Source organism: Herpailurus yagouaroundi, unplaced genomic scaffold (assembly GCF_014898765.1).
Source record: "Herpailurus yagouaroundi ecotype Mexico unplaced genomic scaffold, PumYag 569, whole genome shotgun sequence".
Lineage (NCBI taxonomy): Eukaryota > Metazoa > Chordata > Mammalia > Carnivora > Felidae > Herpailurus > Herpailurus yagouaroundi.
Window position 1 is genome coordinate 6,195,542 of NW_024412786.1, and position 15,368 is coordinate 6,210,909.

Consider the following 15,368-nt stretch of genomic DNA (forward strand, 5'->3'; position numbering starts at 1 on the left):
ACCGGAAGCGGAGCCGGGCGCCGGGAGCAGCGGGCGCGGCGGGGCCGGGACCGAGCGGGCCCGGACGGACCCCAGGCGGCGGTGAGCGAGCGCGGCCTCCTCCGGGTGGGGAGGGAAGGGGGCGGGGGCGGCCGGCTTCTCTGCCTCGTCCCTCGGGCGCCGCCAGCCCCGGAACGGGAAGGAAGCGGCGGTCGCTGCGGTCTCGCCGCTCTTCCGCTCGCGGTTTCGGGCGCGGGGGGAGCTCGGGCGAGGCGTCCCCGGGCCGGGCGGGCGGCTGAGGTGTGGGGTCGGGGCTGCGGAGCGGACGGGGGCCGGGCGGGTGCGACGGGGGTGGGGAGCCTCGGCGCTGTAGGGGAGGGGGGAGGGCCGGGGGGTCTGGGCGAGGTGGGGTGGGAGAGGGGCCCTGTGGGGGAGGAACGGGGTCGGGGGGGAGGGAGGGGCCCGGGACGGGCGGGGAGGGGGCCGGGGTCGGCGGGGCGGGGTCCCAGAGGCGAGAATCCGGCGGGGAGCGGCCGGGGTCGCGGGGGCAGGGGAGGGGCGGATCCGAGGGGTCGGGGTCCTCCCGCAGCCCCCACCTTCCGCGAGGTTGTGCAATCAGGTCAGTGGGAGTGCGGCGACGTGCGCCCCTGCGGCAAGTTGGGAGGCTCTAAATTTGGGGCGGCCCCTCCTCTGGGTATGTTGGAAGTCACCGGAAAGGTGCTTTGGGGCTTTCTGCGTGCTCTGTTTCCATCGCTTGCACGTTACGGGCGCGCGATCCGCCCGCTGGAGGGGCGGGGGGGGGGGGGGGGGGGGGGGGAGGGGGGCCCGGGCTTCCTCGGGCTGGAATCCGTGGCCTTGTGGGGCCTCTCGGGGAGGAATGCCATTTTCCGCTGAGCGCAGTTCTGGAGGCTTCCCCTCCCCGGCCCGCCCTGCGGGCGCCGCGCTCCTTCAGGGATTAACCCCCTGGGTTCTGGCCGCGGGGTTCCGCCCAGCAGGCCCGGCCAGCCCGGGGCTGTCGGGCAGGCCCCTCCTGTCCTGCCCCCTCTGACCGCCTGGTGAGTCACTGCCCCGGTGTCTCTCTGGCTCTCTCTCGGAAAAGCAGTCCCAGATCCCGAAGGAGCGGGAAGCGTCCTGAAGGTCACTTCCGGACCCAGGAATAAAGGGGGAAGGGGATGCCGACTCCGGTTTGACCCTAGGTCTCCCACCAGTCACTACAGCCCTTGCCTTCCAGTGGAAGCATTTGGATGGGCTCGTCTTTAGAACACTTTTAATTAAGTGCGTGTGTTTGGTGATTCAGACTTTGGTGGTTGCCGGGCAGCACAGGTAAGGTGCTCAGAAAGGGCGTGGCTGAGTGCGCGAGTCTTCCGGGCCCTGCCCTGCGTTGCCCTGTGCCAGCCACGGGTGGACTGGGTCACAGTCCCTGGCCTTCACCTTGTGGGTGTGCACGCGGGCGCTCTGAGCAGAGGAGGGCACACAGGCCCAGCCCCCCCCCCCCCCCCCGGGGCGTTCCTCTGGCCAGGCGCGGGCATCCGAGACCCCTGTGTTGGCTGCTCAGATGCCTTCTCGCTCTCTGCCTCTCTGCCCCTCTGCCCCAGCGAAGGTAGCGAGGTTGCTGCAAAGTGAATTGTGTCCCATCATCTGAAACTTTGTCCTGTAGAGTTTGCCACTCTGTGTGGCCGCGCGAGCTGAGTTCATGCTGGTGTGGTGTCGGTGGGCACGTGTGACGTTTGCAAGGAAGGTCTGTTCACGGTGAACAGCGAACAGTGTTTCTGGGTGACCGTTTCATTGAGATATAATTCACATACCGTGTGGTTCACTCATTTAAAGGGTTCGATTAAGGGGCGACCTGGTGGCCCGGTCGGTTGGGCGTCCGACTTCGGCTCGGGTCGTGATCGCCCGGTTGAGGAGTCCGAGCCCCGCGTCGGGCTCTGCGCTGACAGCCCGGAGCCCGGAGCCTGCTTTGGATTCTGTGTCTCCCTCTCTCTCTGCCCCGCCCTTGCTCGTGCTCTGTCTCTCTCTGTCTCAAACATGCGATAAGCATTAAAAAAAGGTTTTGTAAAGGTTCCATTAAATGGTCTTCTAGTGTAGTCACAGAGTTGAGCAGCCATCGGTCGCCACGATGAGTTTCAGGGCAATTCTGGCCCTGTTACCCTCCCTCCAGCGCCAGCAGCCACCCGTGTACTTTTCGTCTCCGTAGACTTGGTAGCTCTGGACATTGCACGTACGCGGGACCGTGTAATACACGGTCTTTCGCCATCTGGCTGCTTTGCTTCGTGTCTTTTCACGTCATCGCGTCGCGGGGCATCCGGCCTTCACTCCCGTTTCTTGCCAGATCCTATTCCCTCCTACTAGTGGCTCACGTGGGCCGGTTACGTGACACGGGCGTTGGCATCGTGTTTGCTCTGGGGCTGTCGTGAAGGATACCGTGCACGGTCCGTGCAGGCTGCTGTGCGGACGGAAGTTGTCGTTTCTCTCGCGTCCGTCTCTGGGGGTTGGAACCCCAGGGTCATTTGGTAACTGTGTTTAAGCTTCTGAGGACCTGCCACACGGTGCCTCGCTTTGCATTCCCACCCGTGGGGTGAGGCGGTTCCGATTTCTTCACACCCCCCTCCAAGTTGTTATTGGCTGTGTCTTTGGTTTCAGCCATCCTGGAACGAGAGGCTCGGTATCTGCCGTGGCTCGAGTTGCGCTTCCTTGACGGTTCACCATCCCGGGTGTCTTTTGTGAGCTTAGTAGCTAGTAGCTTATGCGAGTAGCTCTCATATCTCTGGGGAGACGTCTATTCAGGTCCTTCCCCGTTTGGCAGTGTGGTTAAGTGTCCTTTATATTAATGCAGTTGCAGGAATTCCTGACTTGTTTTGGACATGGGACTAGGGAACAGTTTCCCCTGTTCTGTGAATTGTCCTCACGCTCTGGATGGCGGCTTCTGAAGCACAGTTTCACATTTCGTCTTCTTCGTGCTAAGAACTGTTGCCAAATTGATGTTATGAAAATCTATTCCTGTGTTTCCTTGTAAGAGCTTAATAGCTTACGCTTAAATTTTAGATCTTTGACCGGTTTTTGTGTACGGTGTGAGGTAGGGGGCCAAAGGCATTATGTTTGGGTGCAAAAAAATATGCAGGCTTTTACATTTTTAGTTATCCTTGCGATATTTTTTAAAAAAATTGTTTTTAATTTGGAATTTGGAGGGGGTACTAGTTTGTTGTAGATGCGAGGCTATCACTAGCTGCTCTTGTGTGGATGTTTCTAGATGTTTGCTGATGACGATAACAACTTCGGTACCTGGCGTGTGCGGAGCAGCCTGCAGAAGTTAGGGTGTCCAGAGGGGACTGAGGAGAAGGCGGGCGTGAATCGTAGGGTCAGGAACTCAGTAGGAAATGGAGCATGAGGAAGGCTGGCAGAGCACCGCCGCTGTGGCTCCTGGTCTGTGACGGAGCTGCTCGCGGGTGTAAGCGGCGCCTGCTCGGGACTGGCTTGTTTCTAGGGAACGAGGGGACTTTCTTCCTCTGCTCCGTAATGTCCAACCGTGCGGTGCCTGTCGAGGCTGCCGTATCGTTTTCGGGAGTCGGTGGGGAGTCGGTGGCTTGACTAATTGGAGTCTTGATCTCTGTGCAGTAACCGTAACCGTTCATTAGAAGTGCAGCCAGCTTCTCCCTTGCTCCTGAGTCACCCCGCTTCTCATCCAGACAGCAGTCCCCGTGCCGTGTGTCTCCCGGCCGCATCACGGTCCCTTTCAGAGAGGTTTTCTTAGCTTATTTATTTGTTAATGTTTATTTATTTTTGAGAGAGGGAGACAGGGTGTGAGCAGGGGAGGGGCAGAGCGAGAGGGAGACACAGAATCCGAAGCAGGCTCCAGGCTCCGGGTTGTCAGCACACAGCCCCACGCGGGGCTCGAACCCACGAACCTTGAGATCATGACCTGAGCCAAAGTCGGATGCTTAAACGGACTGAGCCACCCAGGTGGCCCTCTGTGTGTGTGTGTGTGTGTGTGTGTGTGTGTGTGTGTGTGTGTTAACTCACGGTAATAGATTTTATTACTTTTAACAATTTTTTTTTTAAATTTTTTTTAACGTTTATTTTTGAGACAGAGACAGAGCATGAACGGGGGAGGGGCAGAGAGAGAGGGAGACACAGAATAGGAAGCAGGCTCCAGGCTCTGAGCCGTCAGCCCAGAGCCCGACGCGGGGCTCGAACTCACGGACCGTGAGATCGTGACCTGAGCTGAAGTCGGGTGCTCGACCGACTGAGCCACCCAGGCGCCCCAGCAATGTCGTTGTTTAGAAGGCCGACAGAAGATGTATGCTGGCAGTCTGCAGCAATAATTTCTGTTTGCACGAAGGGAAAACTTTAGGCAGCTATAAATCTTTGGAGACTTGTTGTTTTCTGTATTTTCTCAATGTGTCCGGAGACCGGTTGAGCTTTTTGGTTAGTAGAGTGCGCTCCCTCCCTCCCTCCTCTCAGATTTCTTCCCAAAGCCGTGTGACGTGCGGGAGGAGGTCACAGATTCCTGAGAGGCTCTGCACGCGTGACGACTTGCCCAGAGAGCCTGGCGGCAGACGCCCTCCTGAGCTTTTCTTCTTCATCGTGTTACAGACGGAATCGCTCCAGATGCCTGGGATTTCCTCATCGGATCACCGCGTTTCAGACAGGGACCTGTGAGCAGCCTTTCACCTTGGGGCGGGAAGAAAGGTCTGTGCCTTGTCGCCATTGTGTCCTCTCCCTCGGGGCCACCGGGGTGAGTCCCTGAGCCGGGAAGGGGAGGGGATTCCCTTTGGGTCTGTCGGGACAGTAATTTGCTGGGAGGATATTTTGTTGTTTACGTAAAAAGTAAAGTCAGGAGGGTGCCTGGCTGGCTCTGTTGGAACAGCACGTGACTCTTGGCCTTGGGGTCACCGCGTCCTGAGTTCGAGCCCCATGTTGGGTGTAGAGATTACTTGCGAATAAACGAGTCAATGACTTTTAAGAAGTCACGCCCAGTTTCCAGTGTGGCCTGTGGTTTCGAAAGAGAGCTTGAGCTGGGGAGCAGGAAGCGGGTGGACGGTGGGTGCGGCTCCCAGGCAGGATGTGAGGAGGCAGGCACAGGTGCTCTCTCTGCCCTCTGATGAAGCTGGCTTCCAGAAGGACCAGGGAAGGTGGGGCCCTGCTGTGTTTTCCTGATGAGTCTAGAGCAACGGGCAGAGATCTCTTTCGCCTTCACCTTCTGGGGAGAGTTGGCCTCACCGGCCCTCCCCAGAGACCCTGTCCTTTCATGTGACTGTCTCCTCTGGCCCGAACCGCAGACAGCTGAAGTCCTGCAGTTGGTGGCCTCTTTCCAGCTCGGGGCCACGGGGCACACTTGACTGGAGACGAAGAGACTGGGGGCAAATATCGCGACTTGCGGTCATCCATTCTTTCCTTTGTGAATGGGCGCCCCAGGACCATAGTCTGGTTTGCCCCTCCCGGGCTGAGAGTTGAGTCTGTTTGCTGTCTAAAATCGTGTCAACAGGGGCACCTGGGTGCCTCAGTCGGTTAAGCGTCCGACTTCGGCTCGGGTCATGATCTCATGGTTCTTGGGTTCGAGCCCCGCATCGGGCTCTGTGCTGATGGCTCAGAGCCTGGTGCCTGCTTCAGATTCTGTGTCTCCCTCTCTCTGCCCCTCCCCCACTCGCACTGTGTCTCTCTCTGTCTCACAAAAACAAATAAACGTTAAAAAAACCTTTTTTTTTCTACTTCGTGTCAACAGCAGATTACATCTGGGAAGTTGTTGCCGGGCTTTGCGACACCTAGACAGAAGGGAGCGAGGTTTGAGGTGGCCTTGAGGGGACAGTGTGGATCCTGCCTTACCTGCTAGCGAACTGTTGCCTGTTCAGGAGACAGTGACAGGAGTCGCATCTGGGGATGTGAGAGCTGTGCCCTGATTTGCCCCTCGCTGCCACCCGGATTTGGACTTGAGACCCAGTAGAGCTGGAGGGGGCGGGTCCAGACGGGCTTTCGTTGTGGCTGAATTCAAGCCACAGGAGCACCCGTGTGGCACCCCACAAAGCGCCCACTGGGTGTCCCCGGTTGAGAAACGTGGCTGGAACTCCTGGGTGATCAACTTAAAACAGTGTTTCAGTTGCTTCCTGGCCGAGGTGAAATTTTACCAGTACTTGTGTGGAAAACGAGCCCGTTCGCACACATAGGTTTCTCTTGAAATCCTTAAAAGTTCGATTTTACCTTCGCAGTCGGTAAAAGTCTTGTCTTGTTCAGGTGTGAGGCCGCTGTCCCCGGTCTCTGTGCCAGATGGCCCCTTCCGGCGCTGACGTGCTGGAGGAGGAGGGAACAGCCCATGAGAGAGAGAGAGAGAGAGAGAGAACGTGAGCGAGAACGGGGGAGGGGCAGAGAAAGAGGGAGACAGGATCCGAAGCGGGTTCTGCGCCAACAGCACAGAGCCCGACGTGGGGCTAGAACTCATGAACGGCAAGATGGTGACCTGAGCCAAAGTTGGATGCTTAACAGACTGAGCCCAACCCCCCCAGGTGCCCCTGGAGAGATGTGTTTTTTGTTTTTTTTTTTTAATTTTTTTTTTTATTTTTAACATTTATTTATTGAGAGACAGAGACAGAGTGTGAGCAGGGGAGGGGCAGAGAGAGAGGGAGACTCACAATCCGAAGCAGGCTCCAGGCTCTGAACCGTCAGCACAGAGCCCGACGCGGGGCTCGAACCGACGAACCGTGAGATCATGACCCGAGCCGAAGTCGGATGCTTGACCGACGGAGCCACCCAGGCGCCCCTGGAGGGATGTATTCTTCGTGGATGATGTCAATGCACGCGTGACTTTCTTATTTTCCAGAACACTTTCCTACTTGAGTTGAAGCTGGAGTGTCTCTGATGGGTCTTAGATGCCACTTGAGAGCGGTGTTAGAAATCTCACACGATGTTTCTTTTGCGTCTGATGTCATTCCCGCACGGGGTTGTGGGTGGGCATTTGGTGGCCCGGCCGCCCAGCCCCCCGAGCTCCGAGCTGTCATGCTGTGGCCAGAGAGCTTGTCGGCTGGCCTCTAAGAGCCGTTCTCCCAAGCCTCTCTGACCCCGGGCCCTGCTCTTTCAGATGTGGAAAGCTTCGGCGGGCCACGCCGTGACCATCCCCCAGGACGACGGGGGCGCCGATGACTGGGAGACCGACCCCGATTTTGTGGTATGAGTCAGCAGCCTACCTCTGTGTCACTTTTCCCAGAAGTGATTTTCTTCCTGTTTCCGTTCGGGTTGTCCGTGTGTCTTACAAGGCCCGCGTGGGCCTCACTCCTCACTGACTTCTCTTTCCAGAACGACGTGAGTGAGAAGGAGCAGAGATGGGGGGCCAAGACTGTGCAAGGGTCTGGGCACCAGGAGCACATCAAGTAAGAGACTCTTAATGTTGGTGTGAAATCGGCCTTTTGAAGGGCGAAGATGCAGACCGGTGGGGGGGGGGAGACCCAGCTTCTCTGTGAATGCACGCTGGCACGGCTCGGCCTGTCTCGCGAGCTGAGGTTCCCGCGAGACGCGATTCCATGCTTCTCTCCGTGTGTTTGCACGTATACGTGGTCGCTGAGAAGCTCCCGTCACAAACGGTTCTTGTATTGACGATTCTAGCATCTCTGAGGGACGCGGTCTCCCACGCGGTCTGCAGGTGGGGGGTTCCTGCCCCACATGGTGGGTTCGAATACCTTACGCCTTAAACCCCCCACCCCCACGACTCTAATTTTCCTGCTTTGTCACTGCCCGTGGGGTACCGGGGAGCTGGATTCTGAGCATCGTGTTCTCCCGAAAGGCCCCAAATAGAGCTGAGGGATTGTCCCGCGGGAGAGTGGGCCCTGCTCCTTCCGGTGGTGTTTCCTTGTCAGGAAGTGTACGTAAAAGCCTTGAAACTGTGCTCAGACTTTCATTTAGGCCGCACCGCCTTCCGCTTGAACCCTCCCGTCCCTGCCGTGAAGGGCCGTCCCTGTGATCTGTCCGGGTCACCTGCGGGGTTTGTCTTCCTTGGCCCCGTATCTTTCGGGAAAATGAAGCTGTTCTTGGCTGAGGCAGAGCCAGGAAATCATCCCCAAAAGAGGGTGAAGTCTGTAGCGTGGGTATTTTTGACCCAAGTGTTGGTTCCTCCCTGACTTGCTGAGCCCACACCTTCCACAGAAGCCACGCGAGGACGTTGAGGCCCTGGGAGCCGACTCCCGAGCTGGTGAAGTCACCGTTGCTCCCTCGTTGTTTCTGTTCCCGTGGCTTCGAAACGTGCTGGATGCCGCGTGAGCCCCTGGGACGGTCGTCGGCGCCCTGTGGCCCCTCCAGGTGTTGGAACAGTATCTCCCCCCACCCCGCCGAGGGCACTGGGCCGTGGTCTGCTTTTTCAGTGCACTCTGGGATTGTCCAGATGTGTGGACACGGTGACCCCTGGACGGCCCTGTGGGGTGGCCTTTGTGCCACTTTATGGTCCCCTGATGGTGGCAGCTCTAGAAGCTTCTTGACCTGCCACATCTTGGCCACGTCTTGTGATCCGCTTCGCTGTCCCCGGTGTTAAAAGTAGAAAGTGGCTTTAGATGATAAATTCTGAAAGTCTCTCGTGTCACCTTGGAGTAGGTAAAAGCAGTAACACCTCAAGTAGAGACGTGGTCTCCACGTTGCGTCTCACGGTCTTTGAGCAGCGTCCTCAGGGTCTCTGGGATACGGGACCGTTGGCTTGGTTTCCGCTTGTGCCGTGAGGTGATGCCGGCAGAAGGGCTTCTCCTGATCCCGCTACCTGAGGAAAGAGAACCTCTTCTCCGTAAGAAATCAGAGAAAAACTCACGTTTTAGCGCGGCCACTCTTGGATTTGGGATGACTCACTGGCCCAGCACAGATTAGTTCCTTTTTCCCTGTAAGCGTCACTCTGAGCTCTGCTGACCGGATGGGCCGGCTGGCGGAGGAAGGGAGCCCGGAGCCCGGCGAAGGCAGGGACTGGGGGCGTGGAGGAAAGGGGCCACGCGGTCCCGCCGCCCGCCCTCTCAGTTGTGTCTGTGTCTTCCCTCTCCTCCCCTCCCCTCCCCTCCCCTTCCCTCCCCTTCCCTCCCCTTCCAGCATACACAAGTTGAGAGAGAATGTTTTTCAAGAACACCAGAGCCTGAAGGAGAAGGAGCTTGAAACGGGACCAAAAGCCTCTCACGGTTACGGCGGGAAGTTCGGCGTGGAGCAGGACCGCATGGACAAGGTAGGCGATGGCATTGCGTGCCGGTCCTCGGCCGGGACGGGGCTGGCGAGGTAGGGGCCCAGACCTCTTGGCTAAAAGCCTTGCGTCAGCGCGGAGAAGGTGAGATGCCCTCTGTGGACCGACCTTCCTCACGAGGGCTCCTGTGTCTTAGAAGCTCTTTTGGGATTCGCACGGTTGCCGGGGTGTGGGTGATGTGGCGGCTGGCCTGGGTCGGGGGGGGAGGGGCTCTGGGGTGAGGACGGCAGCCCAGGGCTGCCTTGAGCGTGGGTGTCGGCGTCCCTGCTGCCCACGGCTCACCACAAGCCTCACCTGAGCCGGTCTGCGGACCAGAACCAGACCGGGGGGCTCTCGTTCACGGCGCGGGCGAGCCTTCAGCCAGCAGGAGCCTCGCTGTCCTCCAGACATCGGTGACCTTCACGGAGGAGCATGGCCCGGCCCTCTGTGTAGAGTCACTGGCCGTGAGGCCGGGAGAGAGCACTCCCTGAGGGCAGCAGGCGAGCCTTCTCTGCCACCCGGCTACACGGCATCATCGTGGTCGACTGAACGCATCAGCCTCGGCTGGCACTTTGCTTCTCTGTCCTGAGAGACCGGGAGCAGATCAGCTCTGCTCACCACCCCCCTGCGAGAGGATACGGAGTAGGGGTGGTGGGTCACGTGTTTCCCAAGTGAGGTTCCTGCGTACGGTCCGCAGACCTCCCCGTAGACGTGAATTTCCCGGGTTGACCAGCGCGACGTCCTGACCCGACAGCCGTCTGCCTCTGTTCTGCGTACAAGGGAAACTGTCAGCTGATCTGGAACTTCTGTGATCCGAGACCTGCCCGGATCGGAGTCCGTGTCTGGGCCGAGTGCGGAATGGCACCGCTGTGTCCCCGCGTGCCACGCTGCGGGTGTTAGCACAGAGCAGATGCGTGGGGGGCCCGTGGGCCCCCCACGCCAGGTCCCGGATTTGCCTAAGCTGGGGTTGGACCAAGAGTGAGCTGCAGGAAACAGATGGGGACGTCTCCTGGTGTGACTGTCCTTCCCGGAGGTGTCTAGACAGGCAGGGTGGGGAGCAGAATAATCTTCGGGTTCTAAAGAAGAAGCCTGGTGGCCTTTTGCAGTACGAACAGACAAACCCTCCCCCCCGGCCCCCGGCCCCACGTGCTTAGGACAGGAGAGAAACAGGTAGAAGCCTTCCCTACCCCAGACAAAGCCTGTGCCCGTGGTGTTGTGGGGAGTTAAAGCAGAGAGAAATTCGTGGTCTGTCTGGGTCCCCAGGTCTGGGTTGGAATAGCGGCACGTTGGGGCAAATGATGAAGCTATCGGATGGCAGTGATGACACGGCTGTCACTTCTGGCTTCTCTGCCGCTCTTGTCCTCCCAACGCCTTGGGCTCCGGCCTTTCTAGTCGCCGAAGCTTCCCCGGGGAGCCCTCCTTCCCGCCAGCCTGCCTGCAGCTGCCTTTCCCCCGTGCCTTCTCCCTGTGGGCCTCCGCTCCCTCTGGACGTCGCCGCCTTTCCGTGGACGCTCTCCGGGGCTGGGACCTGTCCTCCTCACCTCATGCCTGGCCCGGCACCGGGCAGGCTCAGCGGTGTCTCACGAGTGACAGTGACGGTGCCCAGACGGCTCAGGGAAACGCTCGGGTGTCTACAGCCGGTGTGGCGGGGGGGGGGGGGGGGGCTCCCCTTAGGAATGAATGCGGTGGGGGTGCTCCCATGGGCTCGCAGCCCCTCCCTCCGTGCCTCACTGCACCCGTAGGCAAGGTTAGCTTGCAGCTCCCGGGGGCACGATTGGACCAACCTGTTGTCAGAAATAAGCGCGACTCCGTGGACGCCTGGGTGGCTCGTCGCTTAAGTCCCGGCTCCTGGTTTCAGCTCAGGTCACGATCTCGCGGTTTGTGCGTTCGAGCCCCGCGTCGGGCTCTCTGCTGACAGCGCAGAGCCTGCTAGGGATTCTCTCTCTCCCCATCTCTCTGCCCCTCCCCCACTCGCGCTACGTCCGTCTCTCTCAAAATAAGTAAAGAAGCTTAAAAAAAAAATGAGACTCCAAAGACACATGACTCAAGTTATCCGTAACTTGTCCGCTCTGAGTTGGAAAGAGCCCAGAGATCTCTGGGTTAAGATTTGAGGAGAACGTGACGGAGACTCGGAGAACAAAACCCCGCTCCGGCAGGCACGTGTTTGCGCGAGGAGTGTGGTCTGGCAGGCGTGGCAGCCGCTGGGCCCCGGTCCCCTGGGGGGGCTTTGTCAGCACCTTTGAGTGGGAGCCTGGAGGCCCTGGGAGGTCCGTGTGCCTCCGGTCTCCAGGCAGGACGGACATCAGAGTGGAGCTGGGGAGGGGAGAGCGAGGCCCGGCTCTGAGGCCTCGAGTGAAGCTCGGCCGCTCTCTCCCCTGCGCCGTGCTGAGACGGCCCCCCGAGTTCCGCCTCCGCCCCGGCTCCTCCTGACCCAGGCGTCCTGTGCAGCCCCGGGGAGACCAGGCGGAGGGCCGTCCGCGCCGCGTCCCAGGCGGCGAGACTGTCGGCCGTAAGAAGGAAGGTTCAGATGCCGACACTCGGTCAGGCGTCCGGGCCGTCCACGCTGGGGACAGAGCCTGGTGCCGGGAGGCTGGGCGGGGTCGGGGGCCGCCCGGGAGCTTGGTCGTCAGTCTTTTCAGCTTCGCGGGCTGTGGGCATCTGGCATTTACCGAACTCGGTGGTCGGATCCCAGAGGCGGCCTCATATGTAAATGCACGGTGGGGGCTGCGTTCCAGAAGCTTTGTTCACCAACAGCTGTAGCGCCCGGTGTGGCGCCGAGGCCCCGGGTGGCTGACCCTGCGGAGGCCAGGGTGGCGGGACGCCCCGACTTTACCGTGTGGGGGACCCTGTGGGTGGACGGGGTGGGTGTCGCGATTGCGGTGGCTCTGTGGAGCGGCCGAGCTCGTGTCACCCCCGAGAGCGCGAGTCTGCGTCTCCGTCTGTCGGCGGGTATCTCGGGTCCTCTTTCCTGCGCCACGCGGCAGGCGGGTGCCTCGCTTCAGCAGAGCGAGCGACTGTATCGCCATCTGGGGGTGCCGGGTGTCAGGCTGGGCTCTGCACGGGACTGGCCTCGTGGCCCCTTGCCCGCGCCCGTCACATCAGAAGCCCCCACCCGGCAGGGTCTCGGGTGGCTTCGGGGATTCCCCCCCTCTGCCGGCTTGCGCACCGGGCGTGTTTCGGGGAGGAGCCCTGGCGTGGACCGCACGTGGGGGCCTGTTCCCCGTGGGCCGTGCCACGGGGGTGTCTGACACGGACACCTTCTCTCTGTGACCTGTTTCAGTCAGCTGTCGGCCACGAGTATCAGTCGAAGCTCTCCAAGCACTGCTCCCAGGTCGACTCCGTCCGGGGCTTTGGAGGCAAGTTTGGTGTCCAGGTGGACAGAGTTGACCAGGTGAGTGAGGCGTCGGGGGCACCAGAGCGCGGGTGATGGGGCCCCTCCCTCTAGACCGGGGCGTCCTCTGGGCCGCTCAAGATAGCGCCTTGATGCAGGACTGTGGGGTGGGCGTCCAGGCTTCTAGAAGCCCCCCGATCCCTGGCTCTGAGATGATGGGTCAGGTTACGACGTGAGAGCAGGAACGCCCTGGCTCCTGTGCGAGTCCCCCACGTTGGCACCCGCTGATCGGACGGACCAGGATAGCCTTCCGCTGCCCAAGAACGTGCCCCTGGGGACCATGTCTAGCCACCCTCCCTGCACGGATGTCCCCGACGCGGCGGTGTTCAGAGGGCCACGCGCGCGCCCAATCCAGGGCTGAGGCCCGGCGTCCGGGTGCCGCCTGGCACCTCTGGGCCTCAGCCTCTCAGTCTCTGAGCAAAGGCCGTCTGGACCCTGTTTTATATCACGGCAGCTGGATTTTGGAGTTCAACGTCTGTCTGCACTCAGGCGTTACAGCCCGTTTGCCGCGGTTCTGCGTGAACGGCCTGTGAAACGGGGCCATGGGGATTCCCGTCTCCCGGGGCCGTGTGTGCCGATGCCGCCGCCGTGCCCGTTCTCGCTACTGCTGTTAGTGTTGTTCCTGGAAGGGCCCGCGTGAAAAGCAGGCGTCCCTGTGGCGGCGGGGGGTCGCCCGGGCCGGCGTCGGGGGCTGCGGGGGCTGCGGGTCCGCCCGCACTGCCTGCTGGGCGTTGCTGAACATTTTGTGGCAGCGAATTTCCACGCCCGGAGCTTTGGGTGTTAGGCCTGCCCCTGGCTTAGGGAATCGGAGGTAAAACGCGAACATGGTTCGTGGTTCCGAACTTTTCACGTGTATTCGGGGTTCGGATGAACCGTTTTGGAGACCTCTAAAAACGTGTTTCCCTGTTTGCAGTCTGCTGTGGGCTTTGAATACCAGGGGAAAACCGAGAAACACGCCTCGCAGAAAGGTAAGGCCTGCGGCCGAGGTGGGGGGAGGGCGATGTCCCCGGGGGTGGTGCCCTGGGGAAGGCGGTGTCGCCTCCGGGGAGGACTGTGCTCTCCAGGTGTCTGGGTCCCGCGTCGCCGCCGCGGAGGCTGTCTTTCTGAGCGGTGTTCCCTGGATGGCCGGCTCTGGGGCCCGCTTCGTGAAACGCCAACGTCCCCCCAACAGTGGAAACGCGAGCCTGTAAATCAACGATGGCTCAACTTTTACTGCGCACGCGTGCTCTCTGACACGGCGTTGGCTGACCTTTACGGTGTGCCTTTTAGAACCTTTTTTACCGGCGAAAGCGTGTCACCTTCTCTGGGCACTTGATGTGTCTCGAGCAAGCTGGTGACTTCTGCCTCTTGCTTGTCATCAGATGAGCCAGGGCGCGGACATTTCCTGTCCCTTTGGAAAGGGATCGCAGCCACGTAGCTTCCAGACGGTTACTTTCCCGAGTGAGAACACGGCTCGCTTCTGCCCCGGGAAGCAGGTGCCCGTCACAGGCTTGGGGTCCTCGCTGCCCGGGACGCAAGCTTGTAGGCCGAGCCCTGCTCACTGGTGTGTGGCCGTGGGTGGCGTTTTCAAACGTGTGCCTCATCTCCCGGTGACTCCTAACTCCGGAATGTTGCTGTCGTGAGTCGTTGACAAGTGAACAGTCTGTCGTTGGGCTTTGTCCCCGACCCCTGTCTTGTCCCCTCAGATTACTCGAGTGGCTTTGGTGGCAAGTACGGTGTGCAGGCGGACCGCGTGGACAAGAGCGCCGTGGGCTTCGACTACCAGGGCAAGACGGAGAAGCACGAGTCGCAGAAAGGTCGGCCTGCGGCGGCACGCCCTCCCCGCTCGGGGCCCCCCGTGTCCCCCCGTGTCCCCGGCCTCCCGCATCCCCAGAACCAGCCCCGGGGAGACTGGCTCACATTACACGCCCGCAGCCTTTTTACCTGAATGTGTGAGGGCCCTCCTGTCTCTTCCGTGGGCCCAGGGGGTTTGTCGTCCTTCGGACGGCAACTCAGCCCCGTCCTGTGAAGGGCCTGTAGTCTGCCGAGCCAGGTCGTTCTTCTTTGGACCATGGGATTCAGGCTCTTGGTGGTTTATTTTTTTTTATTTTTATTTTTTATTTTTTTTTTAAACGTTTATTTTTGAGGCAGAGAGAGACAGAGCATGAACAGGGGAGGGTCAGAGAGAGAGGGAGACACAGAATCTGAAACAGGCTCCAGGCTCTGAGCTGTCGGCACAGAGCCCGACGCGGGGCTCGAACTCACGGACCGCGAGATCGTGACCTGAGCCGAAGTCGGACGCCCAGCCGACTGAGCCACCCAGGCTCCCCTCTTGGTGGTTTTTGGAGTTAAAAATCTTGTTCTCTTGTGTCATAGACGTATGTGATTACTCAGAAGAGTAAATTCCCAGAAAAGGAACTGCCGGGTCACAGGACCTTGACTTTAAAATTTGGTGGATGCTGGCAGAGGGTCCTTGCAGGCCAGGCTGGTCTTCCTGTCCCTGGTTAGATCCCCTGCCAGGCATCGGTGACAGACTGCTGCATCCGTGCGGGGTGCCCTACAGACGCGGTACCTTCCTGCAGAGGCCGCGGATTGTTGGCTCTTTTGCGTTTATTTCGCGTGCACGTTACATTTTTTTAAGATTTTATCTTTTTTCAGTAATTGCTACGTGCAGCGTGCTGCTTAGACTTAGAACCCTGAGGTCACAAGTCACGTGCTCCAGCAACTGAGCCAGCCAGGCACCCCTGCACGTTTGAATATTCTTGTGTATTTATTTATTTGCTTATTTAGAATAATTGGGGGAGGGGCAGAGACAGATGCCCAAGGAGGCTCCGCACTGTCAGTGCAGAG

General features: G+C 59.9%; 1 protein-coding gene across 2 annotated transcripts in view; it reads left to right on the forward strand.

Moving 5' to 3' along the window:
- The first annotated feature begins 6 nt into the window (after positions 1–6).
- The window catches only part of CTTN (cortactin), a 29,814-nt gene continuing 14,452 nt past the window's right edge, over positions 7–15,368 (forward strand). Inside the window, exons 1-8 of one of the 2 annotated variants that reach the window (XM_040466061.1) lie at positions 7–81; positions 4,573–4,714; positions 7,049–7,135; positions 7,264–7,337; positions 9,025–9,154; positions 12,429–12,539; positions 13,453–13,507; positions 14,225–14,335. In XM_040466061.1, coding sequence (XP_040321995.1) covers positions 7,049–7,135; positions 7,264–7,337; positions 9,025–9,154; positions 12,429–12,539; positions 13,453–13,507; positions 14,225–14,335 — 568 coding nt within the window. In that variant the 5' untranslated portion in view covers positions 7–81; positions 4,573–4,714. The remainder of the gene's footprint in view (positions 82–4,572; positions 4,715–7,048; positions 7,136–7,263; positions 7,338–9,024; positions 9,155–12,428; positions 12,540–13,452; positions 13,508–14,224; positions 14,336–15,368) is intronic. The other variant, XM_040466060.1, reaches the window with a different exon arrangement.